Source organism: Taeniopygia guttata, chromosome 31 (genome assembly GCF_048771995.1).
Source record: "Taeniopygia guttata chromosome 31, bTaeGut7.mat, whole genome shotgun sequence".
NCBI classification, from domain to species: domain Eukaryota; kingdom Metazoa; phylum Chordata; class Aves; order Passeriformes; family Estrildidae; genus Taeniopygia; species Taeniopygia guttata.
Window position 1 is genome coordinate 2,601,049 of NC_133056.1, and position 22,929 is coordinate 2,623,977.

The 22,929-nt window shown below is 56.3% G+C and overlaps 1 protein-coding gene and 1 pseudogene across 1 annotated transcript; both read right to left on the minus strand.

The window, feature by feature from the left end:
- The window catches only part of LOC121469067 (uncharacterized), a 40,944-nt pseudogene extending 22,099 nt beyond the window's left edge, over positions 1 to 18,845 (minus strand).
- LOC140681032 (class II histocompatibility antigen, B-L beta chain-like) lies at positions 15,011 to 17,642 on the minus strand. Its single transcript, XM_072920187.1, has 4 exons — positions 17,387 to 17,642; positions 16,908 to 16,917; positions 16,420 to 16,685; positions 15,011 to 15,036 (listed from the first exon to the last, which is right to left on the minus strand). Exons 1-4 carry the CDS (start codon positions 17,640 to 17,642, stop codon positions 15,011 to 15,013), a joined length of 558 nt encoding a protein of 185 aa, XP_072776288.1.
- Positions 18,846 to 22,929: the final 4,084 nt, after the last annotated feature.

A 22,929-nucleotide genomic window follows, 5' to 3' on the forward strand; every position in this document is an offset into this window, starting at 1 on the left:
ATCCTAGAATCAGCAAGGTTAGAAAAGACCTTGGAGATCATCAAGTCCAACCTGTGCCCTGACACCGCCTTGTCTCCCCTGAGCCTCCTCTTCTCCAGGATAAACAACCCCAGCTCCCTCAGCTGGTCTTCACAGGACTTGTGTTCCAGACCCCTCACCAGCCTTGTTGCCCTTCTCTGGACACGCTCCAGCCCCTCCATGGCCTTCCCAAATTGGGGGGCCCAGAACTGGACACAGCACTCGAGGTGCTGCCCAACCAGTGCTGAGCACAGGGGAAGAATCACTGCCCTGCTCCTGCTGGCCACACCATTCCTGATCCAGGCCAGGAGCCATTGGCCTTCTTGGCCACCTGGGCACACGGCTGGCTCATGTCCAGCCTGCTGTCCATCGGTCCCTGCAGGTCCCTTTCTGCCTGGCTGCTGTCCAGCCACTCTGTCCCCAGCCTGTAGCACTGCAGGGGTTGTTGTGGTCAAAGTGCAGGACCCGGCACTTGGACTTGTTAAACCTCACCTTGTTGGGTTTGGGACCTCTGCAGAGTCCTCCTACCCTCCAGCAGATCCACACTCCCAGCCAGCTTGGTGTCACCAGGGTTCCATGAGGCTCCAGAGTGTCCCAATAGTGTCCATGACTCCATGGGGCCTCCCAGTGTCACAATGTCCCTTTGGTTCCATGGGACCCCTTGGTGTCACAAAGTCCCTTGGATCCTTGGGCCCTGCAGTGTCACAATGTCACCGTGGTCCCCAAGACCCTGCAGTGTCACAGTGGATCCTTGGTTCCATGAGGCCTGGCAGGGCAGCAATGCTCTCCTTGGTCCCACAGTGTCACAGTGGCCTCTTGGTCCCCAGGGACACTGTCAGTCTGTGGTGGTGGCGGCACAACTTTCCCTGGGAGTGTTTTGTGCTGACGGGCAGAGCCACGGGAGCCCAGCACACACACACACACGGAGCAGCTCGGCAGTGAGGACACGGGAGGGCCCAGGCATGGAGCTCCAACGAGGGTTTATCAGGGTCTGACGCTCCAGGGCTCTGGGGGTTAAAGACAAAGACAAAGGAGGGTTTAGGGTGTAAATACGGGAAAAGAGGGGCTGGAGGAGAGCGTCAGGGATCTCAGGGTTTAGGGGTGGTACACAGGGAAGGGACTAATAGGGAATGGCAGGGTGGATAGGTGGGCACATAAACCAATGGGAAAATAGGGAAGGGAGAACTTGCTAGAACATGAACATATCAGGGTAAAAGGGGTAGGAAAGGCCAACGGGCCAATAGGGACAGAACTGGGACAAATTAACACAGTGCTGCAGAGCTCCATGGGGGAAGCTTCTGTCCTCACCCTGAGCTGTGAGGAATGCCCAGAGCCTACGGTGCATTTCTCCAGGGGATCGCTTTTGCCCTCTCCCCAGTAAGCTCACAGGCCTCCACACACACACACTGGAGATGTCTGGGGCCATTCATCATTTCTCTGCTTTCAGCACCAAGGCAATGGACTCTGGCACAGCTCTGAGTTCAGGCCCGTGGCAACCACCCCTGGCCATGGGGCTCCATGGAGCTGCTCTCAGGAAGCTCCCCAAGAGCTGGGGAGTGCCCCAAAACTGCCTCAGGAATGTGAGATACCCCAGCAGCTCCTCATGAATGTAGACTATTCAAACACTCACTCAGTAATGGGCTCCCCCTATCTTAATCATCCCCAAACTTTGGCTGTCTCATTCCAGACCCCACCCCACCTCCCAAATGCCAACCTCTACCCATGTGACCCCTCCTGGACATCAAGATCCCTTCCCAAGCTGTACTTCCCCCATTTCACACCTCCCAGTCCCCATCCCACCCATCCCGCCCCACCCAATGCTCATCTCACCCTCCTGATTTGCATCCCACTTTGCCCAATCCCCTTCCAACCCAATTTCACCCTCAGAGGCAGCGGAATCAAGTATTTTTGGGGTGCGATTCAGCAGTTTTTAGTGGTACTGAGTGGATTTGAGCAGAAAGATCAGTCCCTCTCATCTTTTGGAGTGCCAAGAAATAAAGACAACTAAACCAAATAGCCCCCAAACTCCCCCATACCCTCACAGATATCTCCTGGAACCCAAAATTCCTCAAAACACAAGTAAAATGTGAGGCTTTAGATGCTTTTGATGAATTTGTTAATTTAAACCCCAATTTTCTGTGTTTTGGAGGGAGGAAGACAAAAGATAATAAGAGGCAAAATAAAATAACAGCAGCCACTTCCCTCTGTGTATCACAGGGCATGTGGGTCACCAGGGCTCTGACCAGGGTGGGTCCTCTGATGGGGATGGAGCTGGAGCAGCGCACGAAGCTCTTCCTGCAGGCGGGGTTCTCACAGGGCTTCCCTTACCGGTGCCTCCGCTGGTGCCGGGTAAAGAATGAGCGGTCTGAGAAGCTCTTCCCACACCGGGGACACTCGTAGGGCCTCTCCCCAGTGTGGATGCGCCGGTGGGTGACGAGGGTGGAGTTGTGCTTGAAGCCCATCCCGCAGTCGGGGCAGCGGAAGGGCCTCTCCTGTCTGTGAATCCGCTGATGTACAAGGAGATGGGAGCTGGTGTGAAACCTCTTCCCACACTCAGGACACTCGTAGGGCCTCTCCCCTGTGTGGATCATTTGGTGGATAATCAGCTGGGACCACTGGCTGAAGGTCATCCCCCACTCCTCACACTTGTATGGCCTTTCCCCAGTGTGGATCCTCTGGTGGCAGATGAAGTGGGAGCTTGTGCTGAAGCTCTTCCTACATTCCCCACACTCGTAGGGCCTCTCCCCAGTGTGGATGCATTGGTGGATGATGAGGTGGGGGTTCTGGCTGAATCCCTTCCCACACTCCCCACACTTGTAGGGCTATTCCCTGGTGTGGATCATCTGGTGACAGATCAGGGTGTTGCTGTGCCTGAAGCTCTTCCCACACTCCAAGCACTTGTAGGGCTTCTCCCCATCGTGAAGCTTCTCATGGACCATCAGCTTTGAGCTCTGGCTGAAGCTCTGCCCACCTTCCTGACCCAGAGTGGGCCTTTCCTCCTCAGAGCACCCTGGGCTGGGTTTGCAGCCCCTCCTTGTGTGGGATCTCCGGGGCTTTTCCTCCCTGTTGGATTCCTGTGTGGTGGAGCTGCTCAAAATGACCTCTTCCACGATGTTCTGCTGGGGGGAATTGTCCTCCCTGCTCTCCATCCTCAGCTCCTGCTCTGGGGGAGGAAGGACAAGGAGAGGATGGGATTTGCCTCCGTGCCAGAGGGAAGGGCAAGGAGATCCCCCCAGTGCGTCCCCGGCAGGAGGGCACCGGCAGCGGGGCTGTCCTGTATCCGGGGCTGTGCTGGGCTGGGAGATGGAGCAGGAGAGAGGGGGAAAGGGGCACTGACTTCCTCCTCACCTGCCTCGATGTCCTGGGCCATCTTCCTCGCAGCCTCCTCTTCCATCCAGCCAAAGTTTGGGAGTGGGAAATCCTGGTTTGGGAAAAACAAGGTGTGAACACCTTGGGCTGGGGATTCCTCCTGCCCAAATCCATCTCCAGAAGTCTCCAGGTGTCCATAAAAACCTCCAAAAATCACGAGTTAATAAAAAAAAGCCACCAGGAGTGTCCCATTTCCAGTCTCATCCCTCTGGGGTTCTGGTGTCCCCCATCTCAGGGCTGCTGGGGATCCTCATGGGCCCTGGGGATCCCCCTTCTCCAGGGTCCTGCTTAGGGATGCTCGGGGGGTTTTGCAGTACAAGGGTCCCCCTTTCCAGCCTCCCCCTGGTACAGGCACTTGAGGCTCCCCCCTGTCCCCACCACCCTGTCCTGGTTTAGGGCAAATTTGGGAGAAAACACCCAAAGGGTTTTCTAGAAAGCAGATTCAAGCAGCCTCTCCCCCAACCAGTTCAGGAAAAGATTTCCTTGGAGAAAAATAGAAAAAACCTCTTTATTCAACAGGCAAAGCATTCACCAGCACAAAACATGAACAATATTAAACAATAAAATCTGTTGTTGCTCCAAAAGAGACAACAAACTCAGAAAGTCCCTCCGTGGGCTGCAGCTCGGCTCACTCAGGCTCTGATCAGTCCCTCCATGGCCCAGGCCCAGCCCGGTGGGCCACAGGTGTGAGCTGCCGGTGCTCTTCTGGTGTTCAGTCCAGAGCAGGTTTAAACAGCTCCAAAGAAAAAGAAAAACCACAGTCCAGGGAACTTCTCTGCCTCAGCGAGCTAAAAACTAACTAAAAGCAAAGGAGAGCTCTGTCCCGCTGTCTGTTGGCAGACAACTGATACCTCAGGTTTAAGTTTCTCTGTTCTGTTTTGGTGTGCAGCTTCTAGCTTTAGATTAAGTGTTCCCGGGATCTTTTCACAGGGTGGTGAAGACAAAACAATCCTGTTCTAGCTGGAGAGTCAAGGACAATCTCTTCAAACTTCAGGGCCAAAGCACAAACAACAGGAAAAGCATAGGGCAGGCAAGCAAGGAGGATGAAAGTTCATAATTTGAAGCTATTAATTGGGCCGTTAAATCCTGTATGCGAATGAACTAACACTTATAAAAATGTGAGATCTCATGACCAAGCCCTCTTTTGCTTCCATCTCAGAGCCATCCCGGCAGAGCCCCGACCCTGGCTCCGGTACTGCCGGGGTGTGGCCTTTGAAGGCACTTCAATAAATATCCTCTTTATTCCTCTTGGCTCCGTCTGGCCTCTGCCCCAGCTCCTTAAGGCATCTCAGCAGCCCAGGAGCCGGAATGTGGAGGGGTGAGTGCAGCTCCTGAAAACAAACTGCGCGCTTCTTCCTCCCCCTCTTCGCTCTCAGAACCAGCCCTGAAGGTGCAGAACTCATTTCGGGGCCAAAGGGACCAATAGGGGTTCGAGCATCGTGAGGTCACCCCAGGACAGGCCCTGCCAGGCTCAGGGGTCCCGTCCCCGCCTCATCTCCGGCTGCCGGGGGTCCCCCAGCTCCGGTACCGCCCCTTCCCCTCTGCCGCCCCGGGGGTCCCACGTTCCGCAGCCCCGGCTCTCACGGGGATCCCCAAAACCAATGTCCCGCCCTGTCAGCACCGGGCCAGCCCCGCGTGGTCCCCCGGGACCCTCCGAGGGGCGATCACAGCTCCTCTCCCCCCGAAAAAGCTCCTCTTGGGGAGCCCGGAGAGATCCGGGGCTCGGCATCTGCCGGCTCCGAGCGCTCTCCAGAAAAATCCTCCCGGAGACCCCTCGATAGCGCCGGGGCGAGCTCGGCCTCCCCCTGCCCTGCGGCTCGGGGCTGGGGCGATGCTGGCGGGGCAGGGGGTGCTGCAGCCCCGGCGTGCGGGCGGTGCGAGCGGCGGGATTCTCCCGCTCCTGCTCCCGCCGCTCCTCCTGTCCCTCCTCCTCCTCCCGCAGCCCCTCCGCTCCAGCCCGGAGCTCTCGGGCACTTAAGCCACAACAAGCATACCTTGTGAACAAAGGAATCACCCTTAAAACTACACTATTGCATATTCATATATCCTTCATGGTTATGCATACATTCTATTTAAAACAAGAAACTCTTGTCTGTTATATGCCAACTGTTTCCTTTAATCCCCATGGCAAGGCCTGAAGAAATTAGCTTCTTCTGACAAGAAAGCCATAAATTCCTCTTCTCTGGAAGATTTAGGCGTTCTGTGATGGTTACGTCAAAGCGAGTCTCTCATTGCTTAAAATAAAAAACAAAACACATAAGGAGTTTCTATTTTAACTACTAAAGCTTCATTTTAACTTCAAAACTACATTTACCATGCTATTAAAATGTTAATACAGCACTACGAATCAAACTAATATAATACATACAGTAACTCTGCGCAAAGAGCCATATATTATGCGTTTTTCACATTGGGTGCCTCCTGGATTGCCCCCGGAAAGAGCACATCTCTGCACGGAGCCACGTTTTTTCATTTGTAAATTAGGTCTTTCTTTCTCTGTCATCTGTGATTTCTGCAGCCCCGGCTGCTGCTTCTGACCTTTTAAAACTTTAAGAATCTTTTTGTACAAGCACAACTGACTTGATGTATATTTTACATAAGCACGAATTATTCCATAACATATATTACAATGGGGATGCAGAGATCCCCCTGCAGGTCCATGGGGATGCAGAGATCCCCCTGCGGGTCCATGGGGATGCAGAGATCCCCCTGCGGGTCCATGGGGATGCAGAGATCCCCCTGCAGCTCCATGGGGATACAGAGATCCCCCTGCGGGTCCATGGGGATGCAGAGATGCCCCTGCAGCCCCTGGAGGAGCCAGGCTGGAGCTCGGGGATGCCTGAGAGGAGGCTGTGACCCCGTGGGCAGAGGGGCCCCGCTGGAGCAGCCTGGCCTGGCAGGACCGAGCCCGTGGCACAGTGACCCACGCTGCAGCACTTGGAGGGGGCTGTGCCCCAGGGGATGGACTCGGCTCGGAGAAGTTCCTGGAGAAGTCTGGGCTGGGAGAGAGCGCAGGGTGCAGCAGGGAACGACTCCTGTCCCTGAGCAGAGGGAGAAGCCGCGGGGGATGAGCTGAGCACGGCCCCATTCCCTGTCTCCTGCCCTGCCGGGGGAGGAGGTGCAGCTGGGAGCAGGGAGGCCTGGGGAAAGCTGCATTTAAGGCTCTGAACTGACTTCTCCTTATCCTGCTCTGAGTCTTTGGAGTTTTCTGCCAGAAATCTCTCCCCTCCCCCGCTCACCCACAGGGCTTTGGGCAGGTTTCCCTTTTTGGGGGAAATCAAAGCGAAGCACCGATGCACGAATGAGGGGCAGGAGAAGGGAGGCTCCCGGGCTTCCCGCAGAGCCGGAGGCACGGAAGGCGCAGGGCCGGGAAAGCCGTGGCGGGAGGTGCGGAGAAGTTTGTTTGTGTGGGCAGCTCAATCCCGCCTCGGGCCCGGGCCCGTCCCGGGGCTGTTGCTCATCTCCGGCTTTGCCCTCACGCAGCGCGGGGGGCCCTGAGAGCGCGGGGCGAGTCGGGGCCGTGCGCAGAGCCCGCCCCCAGCTCGCTGCCATTGGCCGCTGGTGCCGTCAGTCGCGGTTGCGGCGCGCTGATTGGTGGGAGCGGGGCGCAGCACGGCCCCGGCGGCGGGCTGAGGGCGGCCGTGGGCGGCAGCGGCGCCATTGGCGCCGGGAGCGTCTGTGCGGGCCCGGGAGCGGCGGCAGCGGCCGGAGCGCGGTGAGGCGGCGTCGGCGGAGCTCGGAGGCGGCCCCGGCGCAGGTGGGAGCCGCGCTGGGTTCTGCGGGGGCTCGGGGCTGGCTGCGGGCGGAGGGGGCGGCAGGGGGCTGCGGCGGGTCGGTGGTGCCGTGTCCGGCCCGTGCCGGCCCCGGGCTGAGGGCGCGGCGGGAGCGGCTGCCCGCGGTCTCCTTCCCGCCGGGGCCTGGGCAGGAGCCGCTGCCGGAGCAGCGCTGGCTCGGCCCGGCTGCTGTGGGTAGGACCGAGGGGGCTGCCCCGCGGCCGGGAGCGTGCGGGGAAATTCCCGTCGCCGGAGGTTTCTGTGGCCGGAGCAGAGCGAGGAGTCCTGTAAAAGTGACTTTATTGCCGAGCAGGGGGAGAGGCCGTGGGGCATTTGCCGTGCGCTCTCTGCCATGGTTGTAGTCCGCAGCCTCCTTTTTATCCTCATTTTCCCGGCCGCATCTCCCTCTGCCTTTGCCCACGGGCTGAGGTCCTTGGAAGGTTCAGACTTCCCGATGCGCCTGCTGCCTGTCCTCGTTAATATGCACCCTCCTTTTGTATACCAGCCGATACTCATGGCTCTGTTAAGCCTTTGTTCTTCTCCTCGAAGTTTGAGAATGTAGCGGGACTTTTAGCAGCTGTGTGGGTCAATTTTTGACATTTATTGGAACTGAGGGTTTCTCCCGTAGCTTCCTAATCTACAAGTGCCTGGCTCTCTCTCCAGGCAGATTCACTCCTTGACTCTGTTTTGTTCTTCCCGGGTCCTCTTTGGTTTTGGGATTATTCTCGGTGCCCTCATTCCCTATCCTTTTGTGGCCCTTTGTGGATCAGGAGGCCTGGCTGCCACCTGCATCCCCTGGCTCAGCTGCTGGATGAGCTGCACTGCCAAGGTGTGGAGCATGGTAAAAAGATGAGAGTTGCTGCAGCACAGAAGAGGAGAAGCAGCATTCGTTTAACCCCTCTTCTGCCGGGGAGCCACATTAGCGTGTCCCATTCCCATCCTTTCCATGTTTGGACCAATACATAAACTGCTCTCCTTTTTCCTTTGTTATCTTTTTCAGCACTTTTCCCTTGTCATCTCTTTGCCCACAGCAGTTTGAGCCATTTAGTTTTCCACAAACTTCCTTTTTTTCTGCTCACAGATAATCTGATCCCATCCCGTGGTGAAATGTTGTGTTCCTCTTTCAGTGGATTGGTCGGCAGGAAGGTCAGGAGCTGGAGCAGTCTGGTTGGTTCTTATTCCGAGGACAGTTTGTAATGTAATGATGCCATTGAAATGATAAATGGGTTCTCTGCCTCCTGATATGAATTGGTTTGGGTTCCCAGGGGCTGGTCCATGGTGTTGTAGAATTTTTTCTGGTGGCCCTTCATATTTTCCTCATTTTTGGGTGCTCCCTGCAGCCGGGGCTGCATCAATTGACTGCATTTTTCTAATTACATCATCAAATACTTGAATTCCAACTAATTTCCCTGGACTTGTTCTAGCAAAAGCCCCAGAGCTCTGATACACCCTGTACAGCACAGACAGTGACAGCAGATGTTGGAGTGGGCAGAGGGATTAACTCCCCCCCTTATTTTAGTGAAGTTTTCACAACATTCTCCATTTGCTGTTTCCCTTTGCAGCCTCAGCCATTTCTGTTTCAGAGTCAGATCCTCACCATGGGCTCTGCCTTCAGCCGTGCAGATTCCATCTGTGCAAGCAGGCAGAGCTTGGGGTGAGGGGCAGAGGGAATCAGCCAATTCCTGCCCCAGGCAAGAAGAGCCAGGTACATTGTCCCCACTCTGCCCCAGGAGTGTTAATTTGCATTTCTAAAGCTCCTCCTGGGTGCCTGGAATGCAGCTTCTCTTCCAGAGCAGCTTCAGCAGCCTCACATGTTCCCTGCCCCCCAACCTGCTGCTTTTTCTTTTTTTTTTCTTTCAAATCTTCTATTTATTTTTTTTCCTTCAAATCTTCTATTTATGAGTTAAAGGGTCACCTTCAAATATCTTCTAGTTTCACAAAATGTTGCCTTAAGGTGAACGTCGAAAAACCCAGACCAAAATTTTTCTATCTCTAAGAGCCACACACAAACATACACAAAAATTTTCCAAGTCAATTAAATTTTTTCTCCTTCTCCTCTAAGTAAAAACTTATTCTCTCATCCCTGATCCAAACCTAACCAGCAATATAGAAGTAGGAGTAATTTAAAAATACTCTAATGCTCTAAACTTAGCACTGAAACTGCAGGAAAAAGAAAAACTCCAACAATATGTTTATTGTTAGAGTTAAGGCATTCCTTGATTCTGGCCAGGATGTGCAACAGAAATCATTCCATCCCCACATAGCCCGGGTGTGCAGAGAAAATCGTTCCATGACACGTAAAGTATCAGTAAAATATATCAGAGTATATAATAAATAAAATACTATCGGAGTAAAAGCTCCGTGGCTTTTACTAAATTTTTCCCAAACTTGATACAGTCTGAACCAGTCTAAATTCACTGGTTTAATGTTCCAAAGTTTCAAGTTGTGCAGTTTTTAGTATTTGGTTTCCTATTGGACCCGGATTTCTTTGCTTCTGCTGTTAATGAGGTGGGAAGTGCTGATTTCCTTCTCAGCCTTCTGCAGACCAGGTGTCTGCAGCCCTGGCAGTGTCTGGGGTAGGTGTTGGTTGCTGTTTGCTGCTGGGGTTGATTTTTTGCTGCTGGGCATTATCTTTGTGGGCATCTTTTGGGCCATTCCCAGTGTGTTGAGATGTTAAACTCATCTCCATTGAGTGGTGTGACATCCCTTAACAAAGCCTTTAACATTTCTTTCCCCAGGGCCAAGGCAAAGCAAGCCTGAGTAGAGAAATGAAAGGTTAGCAATGTTAAAGTCTATGAGCTGGTGTATTTTCCATCAATGCCATGGCAGGCAGGGCAGTGTGTGAGTGTAAGTGAGAGCCAGAGTGGAATTGTCCCGTGCTCTTGCCCAGCAGCTGTGGCAGGGCAGGCCCAGAGAGCGCTGAAGCTGCAGCAGTGGCAGCAAGGGCTGTCCCCGGTGGCTGGAGCTGCCAAAGGAGGGTGGCCAGGCCGAGGATTTCAGCAGAGGATGTGTGGGCAGGCCCAGGGCCTTGCCCCGCTGTGGAGCCCTGGCTGCTGCTGCGCTGCCTTCAGTGCAGCTCAGTGGGGGCCTCCCATCCTCCTGCTGCAGGCAGGAAGTGCAAATCTCCGGGGCTGCAGAGACCTGGAGCCGAGGCTGAGGGGTCCCCCCGTGCTCAGCTGTGCTGGCGGCTGTTTCTGGCCTCGGGGCCACTTGGCACGGGCCACGCCACTTGGCCACCAGTGGTGCTGCTCTGCACTCCTTAGGCAGGAGCCGATGTCCTGCTGGGATGTTGGCAACAGCAAAGTGCCAAGGCAGCTCTGTGCCAGCCCAGCTTCCTGTGGGAGAGATTGCACCAGAGACAGGATTCTGGCCACAGACTGCTTTAAATGTGCATCCCTTATCTCCACCCTGCACTAGGTGGAGAATTCCCAGGGTAAGGAATTCCCGAAATCAATTGCAAGGAGACATGATTGAATATCTGCCCTGGGTCTGGCCTTGCCCAAGCCAATGGCAAAAGCCGTACCCATGGCATCTTGGTTTCTATCCCCAGCTTCCAAAGGTGTTTCTTTCCATCTCCTTTCATTCTTTGTACCCAGCCTGAGCTCTGGGGGTGCCAGGGGTTCTGGAGGTCCCATTGTATTCCTAAAGCTGCCATAACCCCCTGGAGGATCTTTCCTGTAAAATGAGCTCTGCTGTCTGAGTCTATGGCTTCCACAATCCCTTTTATATGGATTACTCCTTTCAGTGGTTGCTGAGCAATCAGGATTGCTTTTGCCGACCCCGTCCCCTGGGTGCTGGGGCCCCCTTGGGCCCTGGGGTTGGTCCCTCAGGGGCTGTGGGAACTCTGCCAGGGCCTTTGCCTTCAACTTGGCCTTTTGCTCATCCCTTCTTGCCTTCAGCTGCTGTGCCTTTGTGCCCAAGTGCTGCAGGGCCTTCTTCTGCCACTCCTGCAGCCCCGGTCACTGCCTGTGGGTGCTCATCCTCTGAGAGCTGCTGAGCTTTCTGCAAAATCTTTCCTTTCTGCAGGGACCCAAGCCAAATCATTCACAGAAAATCCTGAACTTTCCATGTGCACTCTGCATTTCCCAGGCGTTGCTTTGTTTTGCTCCTTGTGCTCAGGGTCCCCTGCCCAGCCCGTGTGGCAGAGCCGGTGCCTGTCCTGCCGCAGTGTCCAAAGGCGGCCCCCCCGGCGGGCAGGGCCGGCAGCTCCCCGGGGCCGGGCAGCGGCCGGGGCGTCCCGCAGCCTCCTGGGGGCCGGGGGCCACTGCCGGCCCTGCCCGGGGCTGGTGGGCTCAGGCAGCGCCCGGCGCTGAGCCCCGGCTGCCCCACAGCCCCGGCCCGGCCCCGCAGCTCCCCACAGGCCCCCAGCCCTGCTCCCGGTCCCGCAGCTCTGCGCCCGCTGCTGCCGCTGCCCACCACAGAGAAACCCCTGACATCCTGACCTCCTGCTTTTCCTCTCCTGGAAACTGGGAATTCAAAGTATCAGCTGGCAAATTGTCAGGATAAGACCCTGCTGAAAAACATCCCCATCCTGAGTATTTTTCTGTTCCTCCTCTTTGCCATCATCCTTTTTCTTACCACACACATTCCTCCTGCTGCTTCTTGCCTGAACCATATTGCTGCACACTCCCCTTCACCTGATCCCTTCCCAGCACACCAACACCCTCCATCCCCTGTTGTCCAAATCCCTTCTCCCCTTCCCTTATTCACCCCCTGGGTGTCCATGTCCTTAATTACCTCTGGGGGAATGTGCAAACCACCTCAGCATTCTCCCATGGGACCCTTCAGAGACATTTTGGGATCATCATCCCTTTGGCCAGGACCCCTCCCTGGCTTTCCCTTTTCTCCCCTCCATGGGTGCCCTGCCATGTTCACTCCCCGAAGATCCCAGGGCACTCACTGATGAGATTTTCAGTGCTCTCTCCCTGCTGACTCTTCACAGACCCCCCTGATGTGTCACTCGTCTGTCTCCTGGTCACTCCCGGGTCCCCAATCAATCCCCGGTGCCGCCGCCAGCCAAGGGAGCCGATCACCCAAAGTGGGTGAGGCACCTTCAGCTGCACTCCCTGCCCCAGGGTGTGCGGGAAAATTGACATCACCAGAGGATTCTGTCCACAAAGCAGACAGAGGAGTCCTGTGAAACTAATTTCATTCCTGAAAATGGGAGAGGCCATGGGACATTCCCCATGGGATCTCTCCAATTGTTGGAGGACACAGCCTCCATTTCATCCTAATTCTCCTGGCCACATCTCCCTCTGCTTTCCCCACTGGCTGAAGTATTTGAGAGCTACAGACTTCCCAATCCACCTACTACATACTCCCTTAATATGCTCCCCGCTTTTATATAGCAAATAATATTCATGGCTCTGTTAAGTCTTTGTTGTTCTTCTGAAAGTTCATGAACTGAGCAGGGCCTTGGCTGAGCAGCAGTCTGTGTCATCAATTAATAACATTTTCTGAAACCAAGGCTTTTCCTGTCACTTACTTACATGAAAGTTGCTTGACCCTATCTCCGAGCAGATTCAGAGCATCTGTTTGTAAAGACACTTTGCTCTTGTTGCTTTCATGGGGGTCCCCCGTTTGTGGGACATCCCCCCTGGAGCAGGGTGTCCCCTCTTTGCTGCAGGCGCAGCCCTCAGGCAGAGCTCAGCCAATCAGAGCCCGCGGCGCTGATGACTCACCAGTTGCCAGGCAGACTCGCAGCTCCCCGCGTTCCCCACCTGGACCCCACCTGCGCCCCCCCCTCGGCCCCATCGCCCCCGCGAGGGGAATTTGGGGAGGTGGGAGTGGGGCAGCGCCAAGGCCGGGCCCCCCCGCGCTGTCCTGGCGGGAGCGGCTGCAGTGGGGACCGAGTGCGGGCGGGAGCGGCCGAGAGCCCAGCGCTGCCCCAGCCCGACCTGCTCCAGCTCCATCCCTGCCCCTCGGCTGGGATGCTGTGGGTCTGGGGGGAAGAGGGAGCCGGCAGTGGGTGCTGGGCCTGGGGGCAGGAGGAGAAGGGAAGGAGAAGCAGGCTTGAGGAACAGAATGGTCAAACGATGCAGGTGGCAGGAGAAGGTGGGATTGTGCAGGAGAAGGAGGAATAGCAGGAGGAAGAGGAGTGTGAGGAAGAGCAGGGACACAGGAAGAGGAGGAGGAGCAGAAAGAGGAAGCAGCAGAAGGTTCCATCCCTCCCTGTGTCTGCAGCCTCCCTCCAGCCCCAGGAGCATTGCTTCCCCCGCATGCAGCAGGTGACTGTGGAGGGGGATCCATGATTTTCACGGGGTGAATCTTGGTGTTTCTGAGCTTTTTTGGGCTAAATGTTGGTGATTTGGTTTTATGTGGCAGCTGAATCTTTATGTTTTGGAGGAGGTTTTTGCTGACTTGTGATGTTTGGGGAGTTTTTGGTCTGTATCTTGAAGTTTGTGTGATTTTTGGGCTAAATCTTGATGTTTTGGAGGTTCTTACAGACACAAGATTCCCAATGACTTCCTGAGATAAACTGGAGCAAGGAGGAACCTCCAGTCCAAGGTGCTCTCCTCTTGTTTTTTCCCCCAAACCAGGATTTTTCATTCCCTAGGCGTGGCTGGATGGAGGAGGAGGAAAAGCCCCGGAGATGCTGCAGGAGGAGGAGCTGCAAACCCAGCCCAGGGAGCTGCGGTGAGGAAAGAGCCCCCCTGAGCCAGGAAGGCGGGCGGAGATCCAGCCGGAGCTCGGAGCTGGTGGAGAAGCCTCATGGCAGGGAGAAGCCCCACAAGTGCTTGGAATGTGGGCAGGGTTTCAGCTGGAGATCCAGCCTGATCCAGCACCAGAGGATCCACACTGGGGAGAGGCCCTACGAGTGTGGGGAGTGTGGGAAGAGGTTTCGGACCAGCTCCAATCTCCTCAGACATGAGCGGAGTCACACAGAGGAGAGGCCCTTCCGCTGCCCCGACTGCGGGGAGGGCTTCAAGCACAACTCCAACCTCACCGAGCACCGGCGCATCCACACTGGGGAGAGGCCCTACGAGTGTGGGAAGTGTGGGAAGAGCTTCAGACAAATGTCTGGCCTGATCCAGCACCTGGTGATCCACACCGGGGAACGGCCCTATGAGTGTTTGGAATGTGGGAAGAGCTTTGGGTGGAGCTCAGCCCTGAGAACACACCAGCGCATCCACACCGGGGAGAGGCCCTACGAGTGTCCCCAGTGTGGGAAGAGGTTTCAGACCAGCTCCAATCTCCTCGTACATGAGCGGATTCACACAGAGGAGAGGCCCTTCCGCTGCCCCGACTGCGGGAAGGGCTTCAAGCACAACTCCAGCCTCACCAGGCACCGGCGTATCCACACCGGAGAGAGGCCCTACGAGTGTGGGGAGTGTGGGAAGAGCTTCTCCAGGAGCTCAAACTTGACCCAGCACCAGCGGAGGCACCACTAAGGGAAGCCCTGTGAGTGCCCCGAGTGAGGGAAGAGCTTGGAGTGAGGGAAGAGAGTGAGGGAAGAGCTTGGAGTGAGGGAAGAGAGTGAGGGAAGAGCTTGGAGTGAGGGAAGAGAGTGAGGGAAGAGCTTGGTGCGCTGCTCCAGCTCCATTCCCCATGGGAGGATCCGGGCTGGATGATCCCCAGTGACCCCCGTTGGGCAGAGCCCTGGTGCCCCCGTATGGGGAATAAAACAGAGAGTAAAGCAATGGAGCTGATAAAGGGGCCCGATATCTGAGGCCTGACTGAGCAGAAACTGTGGGAGACACAGACACAGTTTAAGTCTCCCTGGGCAAGGAGTGACCAAGCAACATGGTGTGAGACTTTGTGATAAAATAATGTTACCAGGTGATGTCATGTCATGAGGAATGTGTAACTAATGGGAAATTGTACCAAAAACAGAGCCATATATAAGCACCCTACAAGTAAATCCCTGTATAAAAACCTGGTACACACAATAAAATTGGCTTTGGTCTAATCTCGGATGTCCCCGTCTCTCCATGGTGGATATCCCTGTTGTGGGTGATCCCCGTTGGGTGGGGGGAAGGTGTTGGAGGGATTTCTTTCCCTTCTCCTCGTGCTGCCGTGGTTTGGTTGGTAATAAATTCCCTCCCTGTGCCCGGGCTGGGTCTGTTGTCCCCGTGCCGCTGCTCGGGGCGGGATCTCTCCCGTTCCTTCTCTGCACTCCCGGGCCTCTCCTCAGCCAATGAGAGAATGCGGTGGACAAGAGTCAGCCAATCAGAGAGAGCGGCGCTGATGACTCAGCAGTTGCCGGGCAGACCCGCAGCAGGCAGTGTTCCCCACCCGGACCCCGCCCTCCCTGCCCAGTGCCGGCCCCGCCGTGGGGTCCCCCCAAGTCCCTCCCCAGTGCCCCCATAAACTGGGCTGGGTTTAACTGGGAAGCGTTACTGGGAACACTGGGAGCAGGCGGGCAGGGGCAGAGTGACAGCAGGGCTGGGGGTACACAGGACCCCCCAAAATCAGCGTGGGGATGGAGCGGGGGATCCCGGCTGGGCCCGAGGCCACGGGGAAGCTCTGCGGCCGCCGGTGGCTCAGGAGCTCTGTGGGCAGAGAAACAGGGGTGACACCGGGCTGGGGGCCCCGGGGGGAGCACACAGACTCTGGGGGAGAGGGGACACGACCCCTGGGAACCCCCTGACCTTGCACAGGTAGAAGCCGAGCCCCAGAGCGAGGAAGACGAGGCCCAACACGAAACCCTCAGTGCCTGACAGCATCTTGCTGCAGGCAGCATCTCTGAGGGGTTGGCAGGGGTCAGGACCCCCCAAAAGCTCCCACAGGCACCCAAGCCCCTCCAAGCACCCTCCTGGTGGCTCCCAGTCCACTCAGGATCCCCTGAAACCTCCCTCTTTATCCCTTCCTCACCTCCCCTGCACCCACCAAAGCCCCTCCTGTCCCTCTCAGGATCCCACAACCCCCTTCCAGTTGCCCCCTCCTGCCCCAGGACCCCCAAACCCTCTTCCAGTCCCTTCCCAGCCCCACCAGGATTCACCCAGACCCCTCCCAGTCTCCTCCCAGCACAATCAACCTCATCCCAATCTCTGCTTTTCCATCCCCAATCTCCTTCCAGCCCCCCAGGCTCACTCACATCCCTCCCAGTCACACCCAGCACCCCCAAACTCCTTCCCAGTGTCCACCAGGACCCCCAGAACCCCATCCCACCCTCCCCAGTATCCTCCAAACCCCTTCTTGGCCTTTCCAAACCCCCAACCTCCTCTCCCAGTTGAAACCAGGCTCTCTCCAACTCCCTCCCAGTTGGTCCCAGCACCTCCCAGTGGCTCTCCCAGTACCCCGAATTCCTTCCCCCTACCCCAGTTCCGGCTCAGGGGGTGCTCCAGGCTGACGTGCTCCACCTGGCAGGTGGAGGTGAGCTCGCCCCGGGTTGGGGTTTCCAGCAGCACCAGGAGCTGGTGGGTCCAGTCCCCGTTGGGGACCACATCGGTGGCAGCCACAGAGAGCTCCTGCTGGCCCTGGAACCACCTCAGCCGGGCGTGGGCAGGGTAGAAATCCACCAAGGAGCAGAGCAGGCGGCCGGGGCCGGGCTGGGAGCTCGAGGGCACCAGCGAGATGGACACGCTTGGGGCATTGGGAGAGAGCGGGGACACACTGGGATCAGCTGTGGGGAACTGGGAGAGAGAGGGGAGGGGTGGTCTGGCCTTGGGGCAGACTGGGAATGGACTGGGAGGGACTGGGAAGGACTGGGATGACACTCAGAAAGATGGGAGGAGATGGGGGGCACTGGCAGATGGGGGGCACTGGAGGGGAACTGGGAATGGGCTGGGAAGGAGTGGGAGGGACTGGGGCGGCACTGGGAGGAACTGGGAATGAAGTGCGCGGCACCGGGAGGAACTGGGAATGAAGTGCGCGGCACCGGGAGGAACTGGGAATGAAGTGCGCGGCACCGGGAGGAACTGGGAATGAAGTGCGCGGCACCGGGAGGAACTGGGAATGAAGTGCGCGGCACTGGGAGGCCGAGTCCAGTGCGGGGCGCGCGGCGCTGCGGATCTGCCTGGCAACTGATGAGTCATCACAGACTCGCGCTCTGATTGGCTGACAGGCGGCAGCGCCACGCCAGGCTGAGATGGACAGCCGGGAGGCACTGGGAGAGACTGGGATGGACTGGGAGAGCCACGGGGGTCAGTGGCAGGGACAGAAGGTCTCGGGGATGGGCACAAGGAGGGATGAGGGCTCCTGGGGGATTCCAAGGGAGGTTTTAAGGAGCTCCAGGGCCATTGCCAGGGCAGGGCCCGAGGGGACACGCTCTGCCCCACGCTCACATCGGCGCTCCGTGAGGAACGGGCTGAGATACTCGTAGTTGTACCGGCAGAACCAGTCCACCGCAGTCCTTCTCTGCTCCATAACGTGTGGGTCGTTGTTGCAGTACCTGGCTGCTGTCTCACCATAAGGGGTGAACCCTAAAAAGTGCCCCACGTCGCTGTCGAACATCGCGTACTGCTCCCGATTGTAGGTGAACCTCCCCAGGCACCTCACCTTCTCCGTGCCGTTCACGAAGTGACATTCGGACTTTCCCATTTACTAGAACACCCCTGTGTGTGCAGGACACAGGTCCGGGGGTGCTCCCCCAGCACCCCCGAGCTCCGGGATCCACCCCGGATCCCCACTGTGCCCCAGGGCCGCCATGGATCCCTCCTGCCCACGCTACCACTTCCTCTTTGCCACGCTTTCCCCATTTCCCCTTCCACACCCTCTCACCTGCCACCCCCAGCCTCTCCCCAGATGAGTTCTGGGGTCCCATTTACTCCTTTTCCTCTTTCCCAACCTTTTAAACACAATTTCCCAAAGCCCAGCACCCCCTCCCGCTCAGTTTTGGGGTCCTACCCTCCCTTTTCCCCACTATCCCACCCTCTCCCGCCCCTTCCTCACCTGCCCCCGATCCTCAGCCCCTCCCGCTCTGCCTTTCGGGGTCCCCTCCTCCTCCCGCTGCAATTTCGGGCTCCCAGCGCCCCCTTTTCCCCCTTGTGGCCGCTGTCCCAGCGCCTCCCGGCCCCGCTCAGCCGAGAGCTCCGCGGAGCAGCGCGGGCCGGGAGCGGCAGCCCCGGAGCGGCCGCGCTGCGCTGCAGCCCCGGCCCGGAGCTCTCCTCGGCTCCCGGCGCTGCGGCACCGCCTGCCGAGGCTCCGCCGCGCCCGGAGCAGCCGCGCGGGGCCGGAAATGGAACCGAGGGGTCCTGGGGGGGACAAGGAGCGGGAGAGATCCCGCAGCAAATCCGGCACGGGCACAACAGACCCGGCCCGGGCACAGGGAGGGAATTTATTACCAACCAAACCACGGGGACAACAGACCCAGCCCGGGCACAGGGAGGGAATTTATTACCAACCAATCACACCAGGACACGGAGAGGGGAAAGAAATCCCTGCAACACCTTCCCCCCACGCAACGGGGATCACCCAGAGCGGGGACACCAGGGCTCTGCCCAACGGGGGTCACTGGGCATCATCCAGCCCGGATCCTTCCATGGGGGATGGAGCTGGAGCAGCGCACCAAGCCCTTCCTGCACTCGGGACACCCACAGGTGTTCCACACCTGGTGTGGAAGTGCTGGTGAGTGACGATCTCTGAATTCCACCTGAAACTCTTCTCACATTCCAAGCACCCATAGGGCTGTTCCCCAGTGTGAATCCTGTGGTGCTTGATGAGGTCGGAGGTCCCACTGAAGCTCTTCCCACACTCCCCACACTCGTAGGGCCTCTCCCCAGTGTGGATGTTCTGGTGTTCCATCAGGGTGGAATTGCAGCTGAAACCCTTCCCACATTCCAAGCACTTGTGGGGCTTCTCCCTGCCATGAGGCTTCTCCACCAGCTCCGAGCTCTGGCTGGATCTCCGCCCACCTTCCTGGCTCAGGGGGGCTCCTTCCTCCCCGCAGCTCCCTGGGCTGGGTTTGCAGCTCCTCCTCCTGCAGCATCTCCGGGGCTTTTCCTCCTGCTCCATCCAGACACGCCCAGGGAATGAAAAATCCTGGTTTGGGGAAAACCAAGGTGGAAGCACCTTGGAGTAAAGGCTCCTCCTGCCCAAGTCCATTTCACAACTACAGGTACTTCTGCAAAAGTTAACATTCTAATGCACAACACATGGCATCCACTTCAATATTTTGCAAAAGCCAAAACTATCAAGTATGTTTTTCACACTGTGCACAAACCAAACTATCATCCATGAATGATGTTCTGAGGATATGAGCTACACCAGGGCCAGGGCATTGGCCACAAAAAGCTGACAAGTTATACTACAGCAAAAGCAGTTAAAAGTGATTACAAACTGTACTGTATCAAAATCGTTGTGATTAAGTTGCAGAAGTCAAGACATAACAGCAAAAGCCACAACTACATAGTCCTTTATAACAAACCCAGGGCAGGTGTTTCCCTTGCAGGGAGCACTGGGGCCTTCCCCGGGCCCCTTCTGCCCTCTGGCCGAGCCGGGGGCATTTTCCAGCACACGCAGTTTGTACCCAAGAGTCGGTGCAGCCGAGAAGGCTCCAATCGCCTCCTCCCAGGCTGACTCTGCAGATGCCCCGGCTGCTCTGGGCTCTGCCAGGGCTCTGCTGGGGCTCAGCTCTGGGCGAGGCTGGGCCCGCTCTCCCCTCACATTGCTCCGGGCAGCTGAGTCACAGAGGGAGGAGGAGGGGACACGGCCATTGGAAAAATGAAAAAAAAAAAAAAAAAAAGTGCACTTTTTCCAAAGCACTGGAATATGTTGCTAATTTCTTTGTTAGTGCCATTTTCAAGGTGCAGGTACCACTCCATGAAACTGCTCTGGACATCAGTTTCTTCTGCCCAGGGTCATTTTGCAGCTGTAACCTCCCTGCCATTTTTTTTTTTTCTCCTGGGGAATATGTAGAGTTTGCAAATAACATTTCCTTGCCTAAAGACAAGACGGTGCTTCTTTAGTAGCTGCTGTTCTTTGAAGTGTGTGCAAGGGCTTTGCCATCAAGCAAGCTCTCCTTGGGATTCTGCTTCCTCGGGTGTGTCAGAGGCTATTTCTTGGCACGAAGCAATTGGAGGCGAGGCAGTTTTACAGCGGGAGGCAGGGGGGTGCCCGCTGATGGCAGCCTCCTGCCCGCTCCAGTGCTGTGCCTGCTGACAAACCCTGCTTGCTGGAGGCACTTGTGTTTGCTGGGGCAAATCAGGTCAGCGGGATCTGCTAAAGCAATCAGCTGGAGCTCCAGGAGACGGGAGTCAGGGCAGTGCTCACCGCGGGGCAGCGGGGCACCCTGCCAGGCCGAGCTGCCCATTGCCTGCCCACCTGGCAGAGGCCGGGCTGGGAGCTGCTCTGCCAGGCTGCTCGTTTGCAAATAGATGCTTGTGCCCATCCAGCTGTGAGTTGAGAATGGGGATATCTTCTCTGGAGCAAGAGGCTTGCCAGCAGAGTTTAAAGGCAGGTGAACTTCCACAGTGCCCGAGCACCTGCAGAGGGGAAACAGAGCCACGCGAGGCTGGCAACGTCCCACGGCCAGCACCGGCTTTCCTCAAACCACTGAGCATTTTAGAAACACCTCTGAATGACCAGGGTGGTGATTTCAAGTCTTTTTACCCATGAGTGTAAATGCAAATTGAGATTTTCGTTGTACAGGATGTAAGTGAAACTCAGATGTGATGCACTGAGTGTCTGAAAAGCCTGACCTATTTATCTGCCTCCGCAATTCAGGTCATGGTGATCTTCCAAAAGGAAAGCTCTTCTCATTCAGACATGCAGAGCTTGAAGCTGCTGCTTGTGTCAGGCACAGGACTAGGGTGGGTCTGTGTCGTGCAAAGAGCTTGTATTCTGAGAAGCAGTTGTTGGACACATACAGCTTCTCCAAAGGGACAGCAGTTCCCTTCCTCATCTTTGTCACCACAGCTGGAAGCCAAAACGGATTATTTAATTTTTTCCAAATCTTAGGTTCCTGCAAAGGAGATTCAAGTGGAGCTTCACTTGGTAGGACCTCAGTCTCATTTCAGGTTTTCCATGGAGAAGCTGCTGGGCTTATCCTGCTTCCCTACTCACACCAAGGTTGCTGGTGCAGCACTTGGGCGTGGCTGATGGATGGAGCTGTCATTCAAGAACTGCAGTTCCTCAAAGGCTGCTGCTCAGGGGCAGATGCATGGCAAAAGTTTCCTTTGGAAATGGGGGAAGGGAGGCAGGCAAACATGGTGGCAGTGGCATAGTAGGCTTTCCTGCTTGCACCTGTTCTTATTCTCAAAGTAAAAATCTACCATCCTTGCAGGGGGAGCAATGCGGGACTGAGCAGTGCCTTATCCTTTACTGGTGGAGTCACACCTGGTGAGGAGGGAAACCACCAACAAAATGGTTTTACTGGAGAAAAGATGTCTTCCTGGCAGATGGCTTGGCCAGCCAGCAGGGATTACAAACCTCTCTGGGAACCTTTCCTTTATGGCTAGTGAGAAGGTGATATTGCTTGTGACAGCGCAGAAAGATTGGCTGAAATAAAAAAAAGAGGTTTCCATGGTGATCCCTTCATATTGCAGTAAATTTTCATCTTGCAGTCAGCTGGGTTATACTTCTTCCCCCAGAGGAAGAGTCCTTGGCTCCCCCTGCATTATTAGTTCCTGCTGGTGCTAAGGGAAGGCTGGCAGGCCCTGAGCGCAGCCGCTGACATGGACAGCTCTGTGGTGGCCTTGTTAATTATCCTAAAGAGGTGGGGCTGCCCAGACAGCCTGCAGGTGCTTCAGAAACCATCCTGATTTCTGGCTTGAACTGCAAACAGATAAAGAATAGATGTACAGATGTAGCTGTGGCTAAAGGCAACAGGAAGGAAGTACGTTTCTTCCCATTTTACAGCTGGGGAAAGAACCACAGTCAAATTGGGCGACTGCCCCAAAACCAGAGCCCAGGTGCTGTTAGGGGAGGGAATTGAATGTGTAATTCCCAGATGGCACAGATTACACCTTTTCTCCTGAGGTTAATTCTGGGGAAGGCACTGAGCTGCAGAGGGCTGGAAAGGAGGGGAAGGGGAAGGGGAAGGGGAAGGGGAAGGGGAAGGGAAGGGGAAGGAAAGGGGAAGGGAAGGGGAAGGGAAGCTCTTTACAAGATCACGTGTGGGAGCACCACAAAAGGAAAAGGCAAGGGATGCTCCCAGGCTGTGGCTGCCAGGGGTGCAAACTGCCCAGCAAAAGAGTGACCTTTCATTTCAGGAGACAGGGAAACCCCCTCAGCTGTGGAAGGCAGTGACTCACGGGTTCCCCATAAGTGTGATCTCTCCTGCCGTGCCGCAGAAATGAGCAGCAGCAAGATGTGTCTCACTGTGGGTAGGCTCAGCAGAGACTTTCCCAGCTCCTTCCCGGGATGACGGCATCTTTCCATCTGCATCTGAACTTGAGAGTCATGCACACAGTGCTAGTCAAGCTCTGCCACCCGAAACATGCTTAATATGAAAAGCGTTTCCCTGAGAAGGTGTGTCATTGAATGCAAATGAATGCTGCCTTGATGGTGTTAATTTATGCTACAGAGCAAAACTCTCCTGTCTGCTTCATGCACCACAAAGCCAAAATAACCCTGACCCATCTGTGGCCTCACTCAAACCTCCGTGTCTTTGGGCTGTTGTTGTGTATTATATACAGCTCCTAACGGGCTGGAGACTTGAGAAGCAAAGAGGGATGTGCAGGAGGGATGCTCTGATTGTGGCTATCTGGAATGGTCCAGGGTGTGTGGGCACCCTTGGAAGAGCAGAATGTGTGTGGGGATGAGGGCACCCTTGGGAGAGCAGAGTGTGTGTGGGGATGAGGGCACCCTTGGGAGAGCAGAGTGTGTGTGGGGATGAGGGCACCCTTGGGAGAGCAGAGTGTGGGGATGAGTTGCTCCTAAACATCAA

What these genes read in the sequence shown, in the direction of transcription:
- LOC140681032 (XM_072920187.1), bottom strand. Translation starts at nt 17,642, where the DNA reads ATGGGAAAGTCCGAATGTCACTTCGTGAACGGCACGGAGAAGGTGAGG. An exon ending in CCCCCTGAGCCGGAACTGGG is followed by an intron (nt 15,037 to 16,419) that starts GTAGGGGGAAGG and finishes TGTGTGTACCAG; the next exon opens with GTTTTTATACAGGGATTTAC.